The 21,017-nt window shown below is 38.4% G+C and overlaps 1 protein-coding gene across 4 annotated transcripts in view; it reads left to right on the forward strand.

Annotated features, from left to right (window-relative positions):
* KIFAP3 (kinesin associated protein 3) overlaps positions 1-21,017 on the forward strand; it is a 75,441-nt gene that overhangs the window by 4,056 nt on the left and 50,368 nt on the right. For all 4 annotated transcript variants that reach the window (XM_052801315.1, XM_052801316.1, XM_052801317.1 and 1 more), the window contains exons 2-10: positions 750-881; positions 2,139-2,293; positions 3,453-3,508; positions 4,008-4,149; positions 5,723-5,822; positions 6,580-6,704; positions 7,178-7,276; positions 8,000-8,178; positions 10,522-10,684. In XM_052801315.1, coding sequence (XP_052657275.1) covers positions 750-881; positions 2,139-2,293; positions 3,453-3,508; positions 4,008-4,149; positions 5,723-5,822; positions 6,580-6,704; positions 7,178-7,276; positions 8,000-8,178; positions 10,522-10,684 — 1,151 coding nt within the window. The remainder of the gene's footprint in view (positions 1-749; positions 882-2,138; positions 2,294-3,452; positions 3,509-4,007; positions 4,150-5,722; positions 5,823-6,579; positions 6,705-7,177; positions 7,277-7,999; positions 8,179-10,521; positions 10,685-21,017) is intronic.

Genomic DNA, 21,017 nt, shown 5'->3' on the forward strand with positions numbered 1-21,017 from the left:
TAACTGTATTCTCTTGATGTGGTTCTGCCATCACTTGAAAACAGAAATGAGGTGTATCTTCATGGCCTTTTATCCATGGCCTATCCTCATGGCCCTTGTATCTCTGCATGGACATGGAGTTGCTAGCACGAAGGAGGATAAGGCTGATAATCCCCCAAGCCTGGCAACAGACACAATGAGGTGAAGAACAGTAGCAAAGTGGTTTGTGCTTCAGGGGAGAAGAGTTGATTTGAAATTCAAATTATTTGTAATTCATTCTTGATAGATTTTTAACTGTTAAGATTTAGCCAAGAAAGTCTTTGAGGAAAAATTTACGTTTGTAAATGACTGCACTAGATCAATGGCATTAGCAGAAGATTTCTCAATACTGACAATGTAACAGGGAATCAACTGGGAAATTTACCTTCGCTGTGAAATGCATCTTCTTCCTGACTGTAGTTCCTTAAGAAAGCTGGGAGACTTAGAAATCAAAGATTTATCCTGTTTCTTCCTTACTTGACTTCTGTGACTAGGGCTTGACCAATGGCTTGGGTGTTTCTGTATGTAGCAGAAGCAATAGTCAAGAATATGCTGCTAGCACTAAGCTTTGGTAGAGCTGTGTGAAATGAAATACAGTGTGATAGGAGGGTAGTGCTTGGGTTTAGGGTCTGAATAGAACAGGAGACAGGTCATTGTTACTGATCTATGTTCTAGTATGTTTTCTGAGCTTTTCATTTAATCAGTAATTCTGTTTTTTTTCTTCACGGCAGGAAAGTAAAAGGAGGCAACATAGATGTGCATCCATCTGAGAAAGCCCTCATTGTCCACTATGAAGTGGAAGCAACGATTCTGGGAGAGATGGGAGACCCCATGCTGGGGGAGCGCAAAGAATGTCAGAAAATGTAAGGTCATAGCAAGTTCTGATAGCTTTTTCTGTTCTTCATAGAGTCATAAATTCAATAAGTCAAAGCATCAACAGCCTGTAAGAAATAATATGTTCTAATCTTTATAAAACTTAGTGCTAGATTAGCAGAGAGTTTAGAAGCCAGGAAATAACATGTGCCTAGAAAAGTTAACATCTAAAAGACATGTTGTGAACTGCTTTTCATCCATGTACTTAAAGGTGTTTTGTAAAGAAGAGTGATTATTCCCATTTTACATGATGGGAACTTGAGGTAGAGAAAAGTGAAGTGATTGGTTCCTACTCAAATGATGGTTAATGTTGAAGCAAGTAATACTATTGAACCTTTTGAGAGCCTTATGCTCTAGCTGTTGGCTTTCCTGTTGTTTTGATCTGTCACCCCTCCTAGTGATTTCACTATGGTATCTGCATTTTAGTTTTGCCTGGTATTTTTCTTTCAAGAGCATTAAAACATTCCCCATTGGAAAAGCCCAGAGAACTATCATAACTTTAGTTTCCAGGCTGCAAGTCTGGACCTTTCCTAGGTTTGTTTTATCTCTATACTGAATCATTTCTGAAAATTTGAGCTGAAGTGGCTGTGTGAGTGCATGTAAGAAGAATAATTGAGGAAGAAAAAGAGAATCCTTAAATTGTCTCAAATTTTTTTAAGATATCAGAAATGTTCATCTGTTTTCAGATGAATCAGTGTAACTTGCATCTGCAATGTGGTAGAATTCCTTTTTGATCCATCCTATTGTTAATGCCCACAGAGATTTCTCTACTGCTCGTTGCTTGTGAACCTGGCTGCAGGTCTGCTAGAGACTCCTGACATTGCATCTGCAGGCACTGCAAAATAACCTTCCTCTGTAGTCAACACCTATGGCTGTTTCTCATTTTGGATTTTTTTGTGTATGTGGTACTCCTTTGCAGTTGTGTGCACTTTTTCGGGTGTATTACAAATAAATTACTGTCTGCTGTGTCTGAGACAATTATAAGGGATCTGTTCATACAGCTGCATTTACTGTTGCTGCTTGTCAGCTGATGGACAAGTTATGCTCTGTCAAATCTGTTTGACAATTACTTGCCATTTGGAGTTGTAGAGAGCCACTGCTTTGACATTACCTTTGTAAGCCATGGCACAGGCATTGAGGGTATCAGGATCATTTCTGCTTCAAGAAATTCATGATTGTGTAAACATAAATCAAAGACTGAAGATACAAAAATTTAAAAACTGAAGAGAGACCTATCTGTGTTGCAGCATTCGGCTAAAGAGTCTTAATGCAAATACAGACATTGCTTCCCTGGCTCGAAAGGTGGTTGAAGAATGCAAGCTCATTCACCCCTCCAAACTTGCAGAAGTAGAACAGCTGTTGTACTACCTGCAGAATCGCAGAGATGCCTCAGCGGGAAAAGGTAAATAATCCAGGAACAAAGTAGCTTGGGACTGGGGTGCTTCAGCACTGAAAAACTACTGTGTGAGGTTTTTCTAGCTGAGGTCCTAACTTGCTGGATGTACGAGTTCTCCAGAGATAACTAGAGTGGGGAAGATGTATAGTTAAATCACACTTGGAAAAAATTACAATCTTGGAGCGAGATTGGGGGAATTATCTTTTTAACAACCAAAGTTTATTTTTTTGGTTAGTTAAACTTAGTATTGATGCTTCTTACTGGCTGCCTTGTGCTTTAGCAGGACTTGAGAAGTACAGATTCCACTATTTGGTGCAGCCTCTTCATAGTGCATCTGCACTTGCGGTGACATCAAAAAACTGTATGAGGATCTTCCTAGAACGATCTCCATCATCACCTTTTGCAAGGGTAGATAGTGTTCCTAGGCTGAATTTGCACTGTCTGTAAAGCTGGAGTGAGGAGTTTCAGAGCCTGACAAGCTTTGGTACAGTGTAGCAGACAGCTTGGGGTAATTCCTGTCGTCTTAAGTTCCTGGCATCTTGGTGGTCCTGTTTATGTCTTAAGTTCATCTTAAACTTTCTGCTCAGGGGACAGTTTCATATTCTACATCTGATCCTGCATTACTTCGTGGTTAGCAAGGTTTCTTGCAATCATGAAATGGTAAGCTTTGTTCTCAAGTTGGATTCTTACCTTAATGGGACGAGTTTAAAACAAAGATTAATATTATTTATGTGCTTTGATTGTAACTGCTTTGGGTGTTTTACCCTCTTTTATTCTGTATATGTGTGTCTTGGTGTATCACAGGGCAGCTTTGCCACAGTGTACAAGCAGAATCAAAGCTGCTGAAGTGTCTCACTGTGGAAGTGAGTTTTGTCACTCTGGGCTTGCACTAAGGTTTGTTACCCTCTGCCTCCCCAGCTGACTGGGCTGTAACTGATCATTTAGACTGAGGAGTCAAAAGGCACCTGAGGGTTTATTTTGCTCCCTGTGGGCTGTTCAGCTTCAGAAACCTGACATACCTTAGCTGTGTTAGTCTGACAGGTCAGCTGGACACAAGAGGACTTTGACCTTGATTTAACCAGAATGTTTACTATGAGAATAATGGGTATGTTTTTTGTCTGTGAATATGCATAACTTAACTGCAACCATGTTGTTTTCTTTATAGAAAAGAAAGAGAAATCCAGTAAGCCAAAAGATCCACCCCCATTTGAAGGAATGGAGGTAAATATTGGTGTTAGAAGAGAAATGCAAACCCCATTTACTTCTTAAGTAAGCAGTTATATAAGGGAGGAGGGGAGAGGAAATGCTGAATTCTTGGGTTTTTTTGCTGCTTGTTTTTTAAACAAAGGACTTTGGAAATACTGCACAATGGAATAAAAATCATCTCCATAAAGGGTAAAATATTTGACTTTCATACTTCTCCCTCCAACTATAGCACGCAGCAGGACAGCAAGTGAGGTCTGGAACATCGGACAGGACACAGGGAGTCATGTCTGAGCATCCTTTGTTTTTTGTAATTAAATCTTCTCAGATTTCCTGGTGTTCATTGGCACTGATTCTGGATGTGTTGAATTTTTTTTTCATTGTATTTTATTTTTTCCTAAGATCTTAACTCAAAGCTATGCACTCTTTTGTCTTGCGATTGAATAACATTGTGATTGATTGTGTTGAATTGACATCTCTCTCTCTCTGTGAAACTCTTGCTTATGACTGCTTTCAGATCGATGAAGTTGCCAATATCAATGACATGGATGAGTACATTGAGTTACTGTATGAGGACATTCCTGACAAGGTGCGTGGCTCTGCCCTCATCCTGCAGCTGGCTAGGAATCCTGATAATTTGGAAGAACTGCTTATCAATGGTAATTTTAAAACCGAATGGTAACTTCTTTTAGTGTTGTGCTGTTTATCTGTAGTGCTTTCTTCACAAGGGAAAAGTAGTTCACCTTTAATTTGGGATTTTCTGTAGTTTGCTAGGCTTTGCTTCTCAGTACATAATAAGCTGGCTGTCAAAGCCCAGTTGGATCTCTCTATGAATGGATGCTTCTTAAACTGTTTTTAGGTGGGTCTAACACAGCAATCTTCCTGGCCACAATAGGCTTCAGCTGTTTTTTCTCATCCTGGTTACTTTGATGCTAAATTAACTTCAGTTGGCATTATTGCTGCTGGAGACAAGAGGATGTTGAGTTGTATCCTGAAGATCAGGAAACTTGCTTTGAAAATGGGATTTGCAGGCTGACATAAGTATAGGTGTCCAGTTTCCAAGAGAATTAATAAATTGAATGTGGATGCATCACCCAAGTATTTCACTTGCACACCATACTCTTTGCTTATGGATCCATTTAAAAATCCTATTAGAATGCATGATAGGACATTCGCATTACTGGGATTTTGTGTCTGCATACAGATGTGCAGTGCCATGTGCATTTTGAGAGCTACATCAGTGTGGAATAGGGTGTGTTTGTAAATATGTATGTGTACATGTATATACATTCTCATTTCCCATTGCTCCCTCTCTTCTGGGGGGAAGGACCTTATAGTCTGTAAAGGTGTCAGACAAACAAAAGATAAGGGCAATCCAAACCAGACCTCCAAAGTGATGGTACGTTCATGTCTTGTTAATTTAGTAATTTTTTTCCTTGCCCGCTTTGTCTCTTTTACTGAGCCCTTATACACCCACATTCCTCGAGTAAATGATGACTTCAATATGTGCTCTACCCATCCTGCAATGTCAGCAAGCGAGATTACTGTAAGAATTGGTATGGGAGGGGAATGGTAAGCCATCAAATAATGGTTTGTCTCCATGAGTTGTTGCGAATATTCTCGTGCTTGAAATTGCCAGTTGCTGCTTTTCTTGTTCTGATCATGCAACATAGTGTACATAAGAGGGACTAGATAGGGGAAAGTGAATGGAAAAGGTAAGTGATTCAGAGAGGAATAGTAAGCTGAAATATGACTAGAAGAAATATAAACCAAGTTATTAAATAATACAAAGTTGCTATGGAGGGGGAAATAAATGTAAAGAAGGGGATGAAAAATGATAGTTGTCAAGGTAGAATTTAAAGTGGATTTGGAAGTGAAAGTGGTGATGTTTTATGTAGGGGCCACAGCGTAGTATGGAACATACAGCTGGCAGAGGCCACAAGATCTTAGGGTTAGTGGTAGTTTTAAGATGACCTTAGTGTTTGGTTGCAGTTTCCTTGCATGTAGCCTCTTCTTAGGGTTTGTGACTGGATGACCACCCAGGGTACTCTCTATTTTCGTACCATCTCCAAACAGAACTTGTGAGCAGCGTTACATGTTAAAGTGTGATACCTCTGAAAATCTTCCATTAGAAAATGGATAGATATAGAATAAGTTGTATTCAAATTCTGAGTCTCACAAGACAAAAGGAGGTAGAATGGTGATGCTCATCTAAATCTTGTTTCACTTCAGAAACTGCCCTGGGTGCATTGGCTAGAGTGCTGAGGGAAGACTGGAAACAAAGTGTGGAACTTGCTACCAATATAATTTATATTTTCTTCTGCTTTTCAAGGTGAGTGCAGAGTCCCTGTGTATAGGGACATAAGGAACTTCTCTCTGCTTAGTGGCTTTTCATTTGTTTTCTGCACTGCACTACAAAACCTCACTGAAACAGGAAAAAAATTTCCTGAGGCGGAAATATGCGTGTTATAAATAACAAAATGGAGGCACAAAAAGAACCCTTATGCTGAGGCAGTGTGTAGTAGAGCTGGCAAGAAGCTAGTAAGGATTCTGACCCATAGCTTATGGGCTGAGCTGCCACCTTTTATTTCCCTCAGCATTCCTACAGGGAAGAAATGTTATTCAAAACCAAAGTGAGTGCTTGCTTTTATTTAGATATGCCAGTGTTTCAGCATACCCTGCCTAGAAATAATTCAAATGGAATTTGCATTGCAACTTGATTTTAGACCTCTCTCATTTCTGCTGAGTAGAAGGTCCTCTGAAGCACTTATAATATGAAAAGTGTGGCTGATTGGAAAACGTTTTCCTTTACGCATGAAAATGCGAATGCGTTTTTATTTTGACTTGGAACAACAAATTGTTGCTTGTCCTTCTACAAGTTTGGAAAAAATATTTGTGTTTTCAGGAATTGTTTTTGTTTTGAAATAATTTTCCAATTGAGAAGTGTTATAATGGGGCACAGAGCAAATACCTGGTTTTAATACTTCATGTGGTGCAGTGTTGGGACGTTGCTACCCTAGATGTCAAAACAGATTTGGGGTGGTTTGCACTTATTTTTTTTCCTCACAGGTGTTTTTTCTTCAACCTAGTTTTTCTCAATTTCATGGAATAATCACACACTACAAAATTGGAGCTCTGTGTATGAATATCATAGACCATGAACTGAAGAGACATGAGCTTTGGCAGGAAGAACTTGCTAAAAAGAAGAAAGCTGATATCCTTTTGATATGCTGGGACAGCTTGATGGCTTCTGACTTGTCTTGATAGCTGTTGCTGAGTTATACGAGATGAGCACACAGCAACTTCTGTGAAAGCAGTAGAATTTACTAGAAAGTGCAAAATATAATTGCAGATAAGAAGACCAAGAGTGATAAGTTTGGGCTGCTGAAGAGATTAAGCTGAAGTTACTAAAACAATACAAGAAAAAAAAAATGTTTTATTCTATCAGCGGTATGTCTTAGGAACATTTTTGCTGACTATTAGGATGTAATACATCCAGGACTAGGAGGAGGAAAAAAAATGATGCTGTAGATTACAGGTGTAGCAAGCTGTTGCTGAGGAAGTGTCTTTACACTGGCTATTCCATAGATCTCTTGCTTTTTACTAGTGATCGAATAACACCTTTGAAGACAATAGTCATCTAGACGGTATAACTTTTATCTGAATTCCTTAACTTCGGCAATTTACTTGATGAAGATCCTGACAATCAAACCCTGAAAAAGGACTATGAGAAAACTTACAAGAAATATCAAGGGCTGGTTGTCAAGCAGGAACAGCTACTCAGAGGTACCAAATCCAAATATCAGATTATTTCCTTGTTGGTGAACGTAGGTAGAGGGTTATATTGGATGCTTGTTATAACTGGGATGTCTTAAACATACCGAATGTGTGGATGAATATGGAAGAGCATTGCCAAAGAACAGGGAGAAGACGAGTACTTAATCAGATTGTTTGACAGTATACTAACACTTTTAAAAGTCATCTGTCAGTCTTAGAGGAAAAATAGCAAAGTGATCCACTTAACTTTTCTTTGCTCATGATGTTGGTTTGGGAGGAGTTGGGTATTTTGGTTTTGTACATTTGGTTTGTTTTTTTTTAACTTAGTCTAACTTAGCCTGTATCTGACTGAGGCTGAATAGCTTTCACTCTATCTCAGTCTTTGTACTAAAATACACTTAATGTTAGATTGAAATGTTCTGAGTGGCAAAGCTTTCCCGGGAAGGGCTTTTTAATAGTTCCCATTGGAACTGAAAGAAAAAAAAATACAAAAATCTTCTAGTGATCATAATTTTTTTTTGGTTTTCTTTCAAAGCCACTATTAGAATTAATCTTCTTAATGCTTTCTAAACAGGAATAAAAAGCATTCATGGTCAGTTTCCTTCAAAATGCCTTGGGAAGGGAGTGGAATGCTTCTGAAAGTCTTGTCTGAAGCACGTAATGTGTATATAGAGACTTGTTTAATTTGGTTGTCTTTGATCTGTTGGTATGATTTGTATTGGCCTTTGTTAGTTGCACTTTACCTGCTCCTAAATCTTGCTGAAGATACTCGCACTGAGCTGAAGATGAGAAACAAGAACATTGTCCATATGTTAGTGAAAGCGCTGGACCGTGATAATTTTGAGCTGCTTATCCTGGTTGTATCTTTCTTGAAGAAACTCAGCATTTTTATGGAGAACAAAAATGATATGGTAAGGCTTATAGCATTCTACTGCAATATTGGAAAGGTATGGACTCTGAAAACTTTGTGTGGTTGAAGGGAAGAGGGAGACATCTCTATCCCCACCCTAAATATCCATAGCACTGATTATCCTATTTGTTACTAGTAAAATGAGTACAAGAAAAGTACAACATCCCGCCATAACATATTGCAAAAATTTTTGAAGAACTGTCATCCCAAACAGTGAAGCTACCTCAAAACACGATACATGAAATTCAAAATTTTGGAGTCAGTATCCCAAAGTCTTGTCATACCCCCACTTCTGGAGATGGCCATGACCCTGCCCCTAAACTAGACTCTTTTTGACAACATATTATTGACTCTGCGGCATATTGTCTTGGAAAGAGAGGTAGTTATCCTTTTGCAGTTTGCTAGTTTACTTATTTCCTAGGTCAGCTTGGTCTTCAAAGGTACCTCACAAACTGTTCCTTTGTGCTGCCAGTAGCTCCTAAGAACTGGAGGCAGTGTTATTCTTCATAAGCTTTTTTTAGGTGAATTCTCAAACTTCTGAAATTGTAGCATATTTTTTTCGTGACTTTAAGTCTCTAGCCAAGTATCTCTTTTACTGATTTCCCAATGGCTTTTAGTAGATACAGGCCTTCACTTCTGTGCCTTATGCCAGTTTGTTAAATGAAAATGATAAATTTTCCTTATCCAAGAGGTAATCCAAGATTGATGTTACACTTAGATTGTGAGATTAAAAGATCTGTCTAAATGCAATAGAAAATTAATTGCATCTTTGTTACTGGAACTGTCATTTGCATGCATATGCACTGAACACTGCAGATGAGGTATCTCCCTTATTTATATATGGGTATCCTATTTCTTAACAAAAGTCAGACACCAAGCATGCGTTTTTGGGGGAATGTAGACTGTTTATTAGGTGATTGGTCATTGATTTAGTTTATACTTGTGTAGTGCCCTGAAGGACTTTATTAGGAAAATAAGGATTAGCTCTCCAGCCCACTGATTTGCTGGCACACTTTCCGCATTCCATTTGATTTAGTGGAAAGACAAATGAAACAAAATTGTTGAATTTATTTTATTGCAGAGTGTTTTAACAGTTTTGAAAAGACTTTTGAAAAGGTTTGTATGCTTCAAGTCGGCTGTCTGTTTGAGCATTTCTTACTGATGATACTTTTTTCTCCACAGTATTATTAAGGAAAGCTACCAATGAAGGAGAAGGTGTTCTAATATTTACATCAGGCAATAACACAAAAATGTCAAAGGCAAAATGAACCAAGATTAGTTGTTCAATGCCTGATTCTAAGTAAAACTGAATAATCCACGTATATTTATAGCACATTCTTTCCTTTGGTATTCAAGTGCTGTATTAAATTCAAAGCAGTGAAGTAGGAGTTCTTGCTATCTGATTGGTTTTCATCAAAGGTATCCAGTCAGTTGTTTGATTATTGCACTATGCCGTGTGGGGAGAGCTGTAGTTTCTTTTCTTAGTATTCATTCTGTGTGTATTTATAACTGGAAGGCTAGTTACATACATGCAAAAGTTTGAAGAATGCAAAGTAATTTCATGTGCCGCCTCCTGGTCAAAGAAGGTTCTGGGAAACAAAAAAATGAATGCATTTAAAAGATTGTGTCAAATAAAAGCAGAGAAATCTTGCTTAAAAGAGGATAAAAACTTTCTGAAGTCTTGCCAGTAAATGCTCAGATGTCTTTTCTGGCTGGTAAAGTGAACATGATCTCAGGAACTGATACCACTTCTCAGTTCCTGGATTCCACTTTTTAATTTGAAAGTGATACATGTTTCAAGATGACTTTCATGCTTTTACTAAATTAATGTACAGGACAGCATGCCTCTTCTGAGAGCACATGCAAAGTTCTGTCTAGGGATTCATTTGAAATTCATAATGAAGGGTCTCAAATTCTTTTTGGATGCCAATTTTCTGTCTGTCTTGGTTGGGTATCTCTTTGACTCTAATGTCAGTTGCTCCAGAGTTGCTTGTGTTTAAGTTTAAACGAGTTCCCCCTCCCCAACTAGTCTTGCAAGTGATGTCTTGACCACATTCTTGCAGTTTTCCAACTGTGAGGAATATTTCCAAGACATCTGAACTGTTAGGTTCAAAAACTTTTTTCATCAACATTACCCAGTAACCCAATCTAGAAGACTTCAACCACAAAGACATAAGCAAAGCTGCTTCAGATGAAAACGCACTGATAGTCACTATTATGGGTACAAGTTGAATATGTATTTGCATATGTGTATGTGTAATACATAACACACTGAAAGGGCTTTTAAATTGAAGACAAAGCTAAGTTTGGGTGGTTATGGATTTTTCTTTTTCTTGATCTACAGGTTGAAATGGATATTGTTGAAAAACTTGTGAAAATGGTACCCTGTGAACATGAAGACCTGCTGAACATCACTCTTCGACTCTTACTAAATCTCTCCTTTGACACAGGCCTGAGAAATAAAATGGTACAAGTTGGTCTGCTTCCCAAACTCACTGCACTTCTAGGTATGGAGTTTTTTTGTTCTTTTCAGCAGGGACAGTGCAGCTGTTTGCATCATGATATAGTGTGCCTAAAAGTTGCTATGTCACTTTTCTCTTTGCCAAAGAACTTCCTGACTACTCCCAACTTTTTATCATTCAAGTAATCTTTTCAGATGCAGGTTTAAATGGAAGTTTAAAATAATGTGGTTCCCGGTAGATTTATTCTTAGGTTATCTTAAACTGTTGAATGAGTCTTCTGGTCTTTAAAAATTAACTTTGATAGCTACCTGAAAACCGTGTGACCTGACACATGGGTGATGCTTGTAATTTTGGGGGAGCACCTAGGAAAAATAGCCATCAACTTCATGGAGCTTAGCTGATGGAGATACCAACTACTTTTTTTTTTTTTTTTTTTTAAATGAAGCTTGATATACCTGCTACCTCTTAATGGTCCAGTTAGAGAGATCAGAAATTTCCCAGCTTTGTCAACTTCAACTCTAGGCAGTACTGATTTTTAGACTTTCAGTTTGACAGTCTGTAACTTTTGAGTACTTCAGATACAAGTGAAACTTTTTCTTGTCCATAGGGGAAAGCCGTGGAGACAATGAGGAGTTGGGGAAAAAACAGGATTGTCTGATATGATCATTGTTGTGCCCTGGAGCTCTCAGGAGGGAGTTTTTATTGCTCCTTGTATGTTCTTTGGCTGATTATCTAGACGCCGCTCTGGTAGATATACTAAATGTTTAGCAGGATTTGGCCATAGTACTTGCTGAGTGCTCATTTTTAAGTGAGAGTTGAGGATCTTATACTGTGGAGCCCTAAATGTGTGAAACACTGATGCAAGACATTGTTAAAGTTTTGAGATATGTTCAGTTTGGGATGTACTAAATCCAGTGCAGCCGGTGTATCCAGATGTGGTTGGAACAAGTGGAATGCAACTGTGAATCTATGAGCTTTCTCTCCTAGCTTTGTATAGTCTCTTAGGATTATTTGCCTTCTCAGTTTTAGATTCAAACTCAACATGGCCATATTGATGTTTAGTATCCAAGTTAATACCATGAAAACTTACACGGCTTTGGAAGCCTTAATTCTGTCGGTGATTAATATAACAGCTACCTGATATATCCTGAAATGCCTCAGATCTTTTTATGCTCTCTGCCCTACAACCATGTTTGCACTTGATATCCTCCTCTGGGCTGAGCTAGGAGGAAGAAGAAAAATGGCATTTGGAATCCCTCTTCTTTATACTTTTTTTTTGTCCTCAAGACAATGTTATTTGGCAGTAAACTGAGAAGTGGAAGCTGGTCAGGAAATATATTTTCTCTCGTTTGAGAGAGGATCTGGCTAGGTAGTCTGGTTCAGCTTGGATTGTAAGCTTTTTGGAGCAGGAACTTGTCTTTTTATTTTATGTGTACAGCAGCTAGTGCTGTGGTCTAAGGCTTCTGCTTCTTGGTGCTTGTTACCCCAAGCAATGGCATGACACGAATCTGAGAAGTCCCTGCTCCCAGAAATTCCCCATTTAATATTAGTCAGACTAAACTCATCGGTTAAATATCTGCTTTCTAGTGTCTGATTCTAATGTGGAGAGGAGAATTTATTTTCAAATGCCATTCTCTTGGACTTGTAAGTAGACCTGTGCAGAAGGCTGTTTAGCCTTCTCAGAAGAACTGGCTGCTAAAATTGCAGTCTGTTCCTGAAGTGGCTGTTAGGGTAATCTACAGTAAATTATTCTAGTACTTTCAGAAGCTTCACTGTCTGTTTGGCTCCACAGGTGATTCTTCTTTCCTTGACTTGGAAGTGTTTGACTTTTTTTTTTTTTTTTTTTTTTTCCTCTTAGAGGCATGTCCTGTTTGCCCTCCCTGTGGAACTGCTCGATACTTATTTTGTAGTGTGCTGGTTAGAAAATGTAGGTAGAAATATTGTCTATTACTTGTTTCTTAGGCCAGCTCTGTGATTCGTGAGATTCTTCTTGGTATGGTGATTCAAATAATTCTCAAATACATCACTTTGTGTATCCTGTCTCAGGGAAGCCTGCAACCTTAATAATAAAATAATCATGTGCCAGATGCCCCTTTTATACAGGTTACTTTTGTGTATTAAACACACATTATTCAAGTCAGTACCCTTCGGCTTGCATTTGCAGGTCACCTTAAAGTGCTAACACACCTCAACAGCTGTTGACAAGTTACCATACAGCTCCTAATGCCAAGAGGTCAAGTTTGTTGACTCAGCCTACGGAAACTTACCATTTGTGCATGCTGTGCCTTTGAGTCTTTAGCACTCGGTTTGAGATGAGTATAAATTAACTGTAGTAGGTGTTTAAGGGGAGAGTTGAGATTGCAAAGAATTAAAGGACAGGATTTGTCAGGTAGCACTTTAGGGCTGATCACTGAGGTGGCTGCAGTCTGTGGTTCTGGAAGACGTGCTGCTTTCCCAAGGGACACTTAGTGGCTTGGGAGCAGGAAGGCTCTAAATGTAGGTGGAGGCTGGAAGTGGAGGGGATGGACTGGCTTCAGCTGACCTATCAAGAATGGACTAAGTATGGAATGGACATATTGGAGAAGGACCATCTTCTTTTCCTCTCACTCCAGAGTGTTGAGGCTGCTGTTGAAAGCATGGACATGAGAAATTCTGCTTAGTCTTCATTTCCATTTTAATTAGCCTTTTCTTTTTTAATAGTGCCAGTGCTTGCTTCCCCATGTAGTTTTGCCAGTCAACACCACTTGCTAGTTTTCGTGGCTTCTCTTCACAAGTCTGAAGTATTGTATATGACAAGACTCCTCTTGCTCCCTCCAGACACCCAAGCTAATCAACTACAGCTGATCTTTGTTATGCTCTGAATCTCAAAGAACTGGGTGCAATTGAGGGAAATTTGGCTTCAGACTTGAGAAGCTGGAGCAGAGCTGTGGAGGCCTGTGAGATATAATCTGCTGTATTTAGGTTTGTCCCTACACAAGCTGCTTGAAGAGGTATGAAAAAGTATTTTGCTGATTTGTGTGACTTCAGTTCTTTAAGAAAACCTTATAACTGTTGAGTCACCAGGGCCTTGTGGAGAATGTTTTTTGTACTAGTGGCTTTCCTTTAATACTTAGAAATTATATTAACAGAGTGATCTTTCTTTTTTTATACATTCTCTGCATGAATGCTTTATGTGCCTGTATATGTGAAGTATGGCTTCAGAGGATTAAGGTGAGAATTCATGTGAATTCACCAAGTGGTTTAAACTAGACATGTGCCCAAAATGTGGAAAACACAGATTCAGTGCCCTCTAATCATGATCTTGGAAGGAGAGACCAAAGCAGCATGCTATAGACTATTCTGTGGAGGTTTGTTTCACTCCTATAGTGCTCTCATTTTGCTTTGCATGGCATAATTCAAGTGAAGTGGAATAGAGGAGTGACTTGCTCTAAATACAGTAGAGTTTGGTGGTTAGCGTGTTCGCTTGTGGAAAGTATTTTCACTGAAAGGGGTAAATGTAGAGCTGAACTTTAAGAGAACGGATTCACATCCTTCCTTTATTCCTGGGAATGGTCTTCCACTGTTGGACAGAAGGGAAATGCTACCCTTTTTCATAATTCTTCCCCTGGATGTGTGATTGGTTTCTGAAGTAAATGCCCTGGCAGCAAACAGAAGAAAACATTGTCTACAAGGAAGAATAAAAAAACCTTACTTCTAGTTTGGACCAAATCCACTTTGTTTTTCAGTTAACTGGCCAAACCAAATACAAAATTTTGGTACAGCTCTCTTAAATATACGCACAGCTTGTGATTCACATTCTTCTAATAAGGCTGCTATTTTGTGCTGCGTCTGAGTGGTTTTTTAGCCTTTGTGAAGGGAGACAAATAGTTCTCCATTCTCCATGAGAACAGCAGGCAGTTTGTATAGCAGAACCAGCTGAGTGCTGCTGTGTATTATGGCAGGCTGCAAACTCTTCTTGGTGGACCCCTGTTCAGAAGGAGCTCCTGGCAGTCTGTGGGTGTGGCAGGCAGTACTGGGGGTGTCTGTGTCCACACATGAGTTAGTTACTCCTCTCAAAAGGATATAAATGATAGGGAATGGTGCAAAAGCTGTTACAGTGGGAACTGTGCTGCTGCTCAAAGGGTAAAAGGAGTAGGTCTGGCTGCATACAGGGAACAAACATTTTTTTTTTTTTTTGTATGATGTGTGCATTCATCCCTTTGAGCTGCTGAACAGTTCTTAGGTGTACTGAATGCATATTGTCTTGAAATGCCATTTTCTTTCATTCACTTGCCAGTGCAAGCCACGCTTAAAGAATGAAAACCCATTATGCTTGGAAGTCAGACTAAAGTGCCTCCTCTTGGTTGCTTGAAATTACTAGCTGCTTTTAAAAATCAAGGGCTGATTGAACACAGGTGGGTGGGTCACAAAACAGTACCAGTTGCAAATCGGACCCAAATGGGACATGCAGTGCAGAAGGGTTTGTGCATATGGCTGTGAGTGTTACACAGTGCCAAGGTGTTCAATCTCAAAAAGATTTTAGGTGGTGATGAACATCTTGGGTTATGTTTTCCACTACAGATTACAGTGACTGAAAGAAAACTGGCTTTGTGGATTTGTGTTCAGCCAAGTAGATGAGCATTTGTTATACAACGCTCTGAAACACAGTGTGATCAGTACCAAGTAGCAATAGTAGAGTTCTGCCAGTTGCAGTATGTATCAAGCCTATTTGCCTTATTAATGTGAGCATCATGGCCTGATGTTCTTAATTTCTTAGTGTTCCAAGACTTAGTATCAGTACACTGAGAAGTAGTAGCCACCTGATCTTACATAGAAGTCTAGCGGCTGTGCAATAGTTTGCAAACTCCAGAGTAGGTCAAACTTTTCTATTATGAGTTCTTTATTTAAGCTGGAGATAGCCAGACCAGAAAGTAACTTTGACAAGTCTGATTTAGTCCTCACTGAAGAGTCTGTCTTCACTAGGTTCATTGATAGATAATAAAATTCTAAAAAATTCTAAAATCTTTTCTGGAAACTGCTGAAATTCCCCTGATATTTTTCCATTTCTTATAAGTTAGGTTTAATGAGCAATCAAAGAATTGCCAAACAGTTGTATGTTGGGTTTCTTAACAATCAAGTCTTGATATGGTATGCAGCCAAGCTGGATTATATGTTGACTGCTGTTTAAAAACCCAAGAAGTACTTTGCTCTCTAATTAACGGAGTGCTGTGGGTTTTTAATGTTCTATTCCTTTTATGAAAGTTTCTTTTAAGAAGGCTTAAAGTAGATGTGTTCTCTTTATGAGTTCACTTGGCCTTTTTGTAATGAACTTATTATGGAGCTTCACACATCTGTTGAAAAATGGAGCTTCTTATAGGCTACTGCAGTGTTTTTTCTGACTTTAATAGGCCTCGTTTATCCTATAAAGAAACATACATTTTCTTACCTGATCAAGTGAGCAAACAATAGGGGTCAGATGTGGCAAAGACCCTAACAAAAAGCACATGTCCAGCCATCAGGGTGAGGTAAAGTCATATCGGGATTGCTTGAAGTTATTAATGGCAGTAAAATTTATGCTTCCTCCTGTTTTCCCAATTAAATTGAGAAACCTTTTTTTTCCTAAGGTGGCTCTGCAGCAGCTGGTTCCAATACTTGTTGTGTGAATATTGCCTGGGGTGTCTCCATTCCTTTTTAGTAGAGGCTGGCTGAAGCACATTAAGTAACAGTTGAACTACAGGGACCAGTCTGTTGGAAAGCAGTAATTATTAAGGGATTTATTTTAATGGTAGTTTTTTTTATCATTTGTCATGAGTATGGCCAAGGCTTGAAAAAACCCAACCCAAAACAACAAACAAACAACAAAAAAAACCCACAAAAAGAAACATAAACCAAAACATAAACATCTCTTAACATTCAACTTCTAAATCCTTGTTAGAAGTACAAATAAACCTAGCATGTCTAACTGACATGTGTTGGGTACACAGTGTGTCTTAGAACCCAGCACTTATTTAGATACCTTAACTATGGATTAGACAGCAAACTTTAGTGTTACTAAAGAAAAATTGACTTCTGATGTTGAGAAATATGGAACTCAAAGTAGAGAGACATCAGTATCGCTAATACTGTGTCTGAAGCAGAAATAGAATCCCAACTAACTTTAAGGTAAAAGCCTTCAGCATATCCCTGCTTCATGCTACTGGTAAATTGTAGTGAATTATTGGGAAAGAATAGCTGAAATTCATAACATCATATTTTTATATAAGCTACAAGTTTTTGAAGTCTATTATCTAAGATTTTTCTGACTCCTTTAACACTGTCCAGAGTTGGAAACAGTGTTTTTCTATTTTGTAGCTATTCCAGGTGGATCCTTGCTAGTCTGAACACTCAGCCTTTGGCTGTTCAGGTGAGTGAAAGCTCATTGCTGTGGTGTGCTGCTCACAATTGCACATGTGTATTTAGCTGTGTTATTAGCTTTTTTTAATGAAGAGGATAACTTTGGTGTAACACAAGCAACTAACCTCATGAGTGTTGACTGAAAACAGAAATGCTTGTGGCAGTAGCAAGGACAGGAATGGAGAGATGGCAGCAATCTAAAGATGAGGGAGCTGAGTTGTTGGAAATTCACTAAACGGATAAATGGGAAGGATCCCCTGAGCCAGTATTTCTACTGTGGAGCTTATAACATGACTGTGTAATTCATTGAATACTTTAATTGTTTCTTTGCATGTTGCAAGAGCAAATTAACAGTAAAAAGTAAATCTAGTCTTTGACGTGAACTGTTGACATCTGAAAGCTTTACAGGGCATAACTTGGATGCCTAAAGCATGACAGAACACAAACAACCAGGTCTAGTTTCTTGGAAAATCACTGTAAAGAAGAGATGGGGCGCTTCTGCTAGTCTTCCTAATATGTGGTAAAAACTTCCTAAAGCCTGTATGAAGGCCAAGGTAGAAAAGAGAGGAGTACCTTTTCCAGAGCCCTTGTGAAGCCTGCAGGCAGAGGTTTGGTCTCAAAGGATCATGTGGAACAATGTTGCAGATGTAGTAGTCCCGTAGATCCCGAGGATTATACAAGTTCAGACCTAAGGGGGAAGGTTACAGTCTGCTTTCCCTTTTGGAAATGTGGAAACATCTTAACTCACAAGTTTCTGCTGTTTATCTAAGAGTTTCTCAGATTATCATCTCCAGTGCAGGAGACCAACTGCAGATTCCCCATGTCTGCAGTTGTTAAGGTGAGAAGTCCTTTGTCAGTTGACAGTATTGTCTTCAGACTCTGAGCTGAAGGGGGAAGAGATATGCTAACATGAAAAATTTATTGCACTATAGTGAGTATAGTGCTGGTATATCTCTATAGAATCAATTTCTGTTCTTTTGGCCTCTGATATAACAGATGCTTTGCAGGATGGGTTATAATTTTACATATTCAAGTAGTTTCATTGCGTAAAGCAAAACTTTCTTTGGGAGGCTGGGCCCTCAGATGTCTTTTTATTCTTTTTGGAAAAGCTATCAAATCTGTGAGAAACTTGTAGATCGTCAGTGAATGACCTTTTAAATATCAACTGTAATGTTTTCACAATAAGAAAAATACAATTGAACTGTTTACCTTTCTTCCAAAACTTTGCCAGTAAGGATATGCTCGTGCTTGCACACGAACAGTATCTCTTAAATAATACGGAGCTTAATTTTTGTTATCTGGAAGACTCAAAAGCTCAACCAATATTTAACTCCACTTTTTGGGCTTAGTAGATTTGAACCTCAGCTTTGTACTTCAGCGACTTCGAAACATGGGTAAAACCAGTTTCCATTTCAATGTGGTGAATCATCCCTTTCTTAAAGTGAAAGGTAGCATCCTGCATTGGTTCTTTCCCTCCTTTGAGAGGGAGCATTTTGAAATATAGCCTCACCATTCATTCAGAAATGTGGAGCTGTGCACCTGCAGAGCCACGAGCATGGAAAACCTACACCTATTTCCATTCCCACTGAATTCCAAACAAGAAGATTGGAAGGGTGTTTTTAGGGCAGAGAAGTCTGAATATTTTCTAGTAATTGTAATTAGAGCAGCTGATGTAGTTTAATGAGATATAGTGCAGATATGGCAAAAATTATGCGTGTCCTATAAATTTCCATGTAATTGTATGGCACTTAATGTGTGTAGCTTGGTGAAGACATCTAAAGGAACAGCTTTGTGTGGAATTTTTTCTACCTACTTTGGAAGTGGGTGTTTTCTTAGTTTGATTCAAACTAAGAACCACCTCCCCTACTTTCCAGTTTCTTGTAATAACAGTAGTTAATTATTTTTCTATCTCTTGCTTTCTTCCTTGGTCATAGCCTGACCCAAAATGTATTTTATTTTTGTGGAGGAAAGAGAAGTAGCTTTATCTTCTTCCTTCAGGGCTAATCTTATTGCCTCCTGCTTTCTCTCTAATCTAAACTTATAATTGATTTATCTCTGGTTTGTGCAGTATATGGGATATTACAACCAATCAGCTTCCAATTTCTGTGTGAATTCACATGAGTTCAAGTATGGTTGTAAGACATCCTAAATAACAAAAATGTGGTTTTTTTTTTCTATAGGAAGATCAAGCCTCAGAAAAGGACATATCTAAATTTACTAGTTTGTTGTCTACCCAGTGGCTGTGCTTTGTTGTCTTTTATGAGTAGCAATACTGCAGTGAGGTGTTTACTGTATATTTTTTCAGTCTGTCTTGCATAGAGTTCCATGCAAAGAAGTTGAGCCTGGGGCTCCAGATGTGCAGCTCCATTTCTGTCTATACCTGTAACATTAAATAACTCAACCTAAATTAGTCAACCCCAATCCTTTGGCTTAGGATTCATCGTTATAATTCATTCTTCGTTTCCTAGAAAAAAAATTGTATCCATGTTTCAGATGTGGCATGTACTTAGTTCTTTGGAGGAAGAAAAAAAAACAACACCCCCACCCCCACCCCCCCCCCCCCGAAAAACCCCAACCACAGCAAAATTAGGGTTTTAAGTTAGGCTTATGGTATGAAGCCAGTTTCAAATAACATAAAGGTGGCACAAGAGGGGTTATTAGTATGTAATTAATATCATAATGTATTATTTACAATGCCTAGTCTCCTTGAGTACAAGCAGATTTGAAAATTCTTCCAGGTTCTCTTGATAAAATAAACTGATATATCCAATACGATTTATATTTACATATGTAAATCAAACCAATATGTGTCTAAACCACACATGGAGTAACTTAGTCCAACTGTTTCAGAGCTGGTTGAAAGGATATGGGGTAGAGGTACACAGAGATACCTTTCTATCACTTTTTTCCTAAGATCACTGCTAATTATGATAAGTGAATAAACTCTTGATTTCAGTGTTTTCTGACAGCAGTGTGAGACAGCGTATAGACCTGATACTCAGTTTGTGACATTCTTATCCATCTAGATTTATTATTTGCCTAATTCTGCAGCAGATTTGACTTGAGACTATCAGAGTTTGAAACTGAAACGAAGATTCACTCTGCCGTTTTAATAGGTATTTACCTTCATTTGTGTTCTTGTTTTGATTTAGTGTAGTTAAAGTTTTGCACATGAGTTGGATAGGGTATATTTCATATCTAATGTGGAGACATTGATGATTCCATTTGAAATGATGGCTACTTGAATTACTGATAGTGTTACATTTGAATAATTTAGTCCATAATTCATATTTTCATTTTTACTTTAGCATTTGAAAGCTGAATGCTGCTGCTGCAACTCAGATTGACATTTCGGTTTTACAGCTTTAGGATTTCTCTTTTGTTATTGTGGAGCTAATGGAGGATTTTTTCATTTTAAGCTCACAAACTCAACCAAAATACAGGACCTGATCTTGTGATCAAGAAATCGTATTTTTTTTCTTTAGCTTCTGCTACTAGTACCATTTAGATCTTTAACCTTAGTAAGAACTAGACATGGAATTCAGGCCTTGGTCCACAGAACTGGCACATGGCTTCTTATTAATGTTCAAAGGCTAAAAATCTGAAGCCATTTTGAACTCAGAACCCATCATGTATTTATTTCCCTCTCTAATTTGCAGAAAACTAGTTGTGAAAACAGCCCGAGGGACCTGATATTTTTCCATCCCAGCTGCTCCAGCTGAACTACAGCTGCAAAAAAAAAAAAAAAAAAAAATCTAAGTATTGTTTCTATAAACTGTTGAGTGTATTTTATAACACAATAATTCCCACAAAATCAGTAACTGCAGTTAATGACCGGTTTGTTAAGGCATTAACTGCCCTCAGCTGGGAATGACCAATTTCTCTGGAATGGCTGTATAAGAACTAAGGATAATTCAGTAACACTTTCAAATAATTATTTGGTTAATTAATGGTAAATTCTTGTGGAAATCCTATCAAAGTATTCGTGACCCCCACATTTAATATC

This window comes from Harpia harpyja, chromosome 11 (genome assembly GCF_026419915.1).
Source record: "Harpia harpyja isolate bHarHar1 chromosome 11, bHarHar1 primary haplotype, whole genome shotgun sequence".
Lineage (NCBI taxonomy): Eukaryota > Metazoa > Chordata > Aves > Accipitriformes > Accipitridae > Harpia > Harpia harpyja.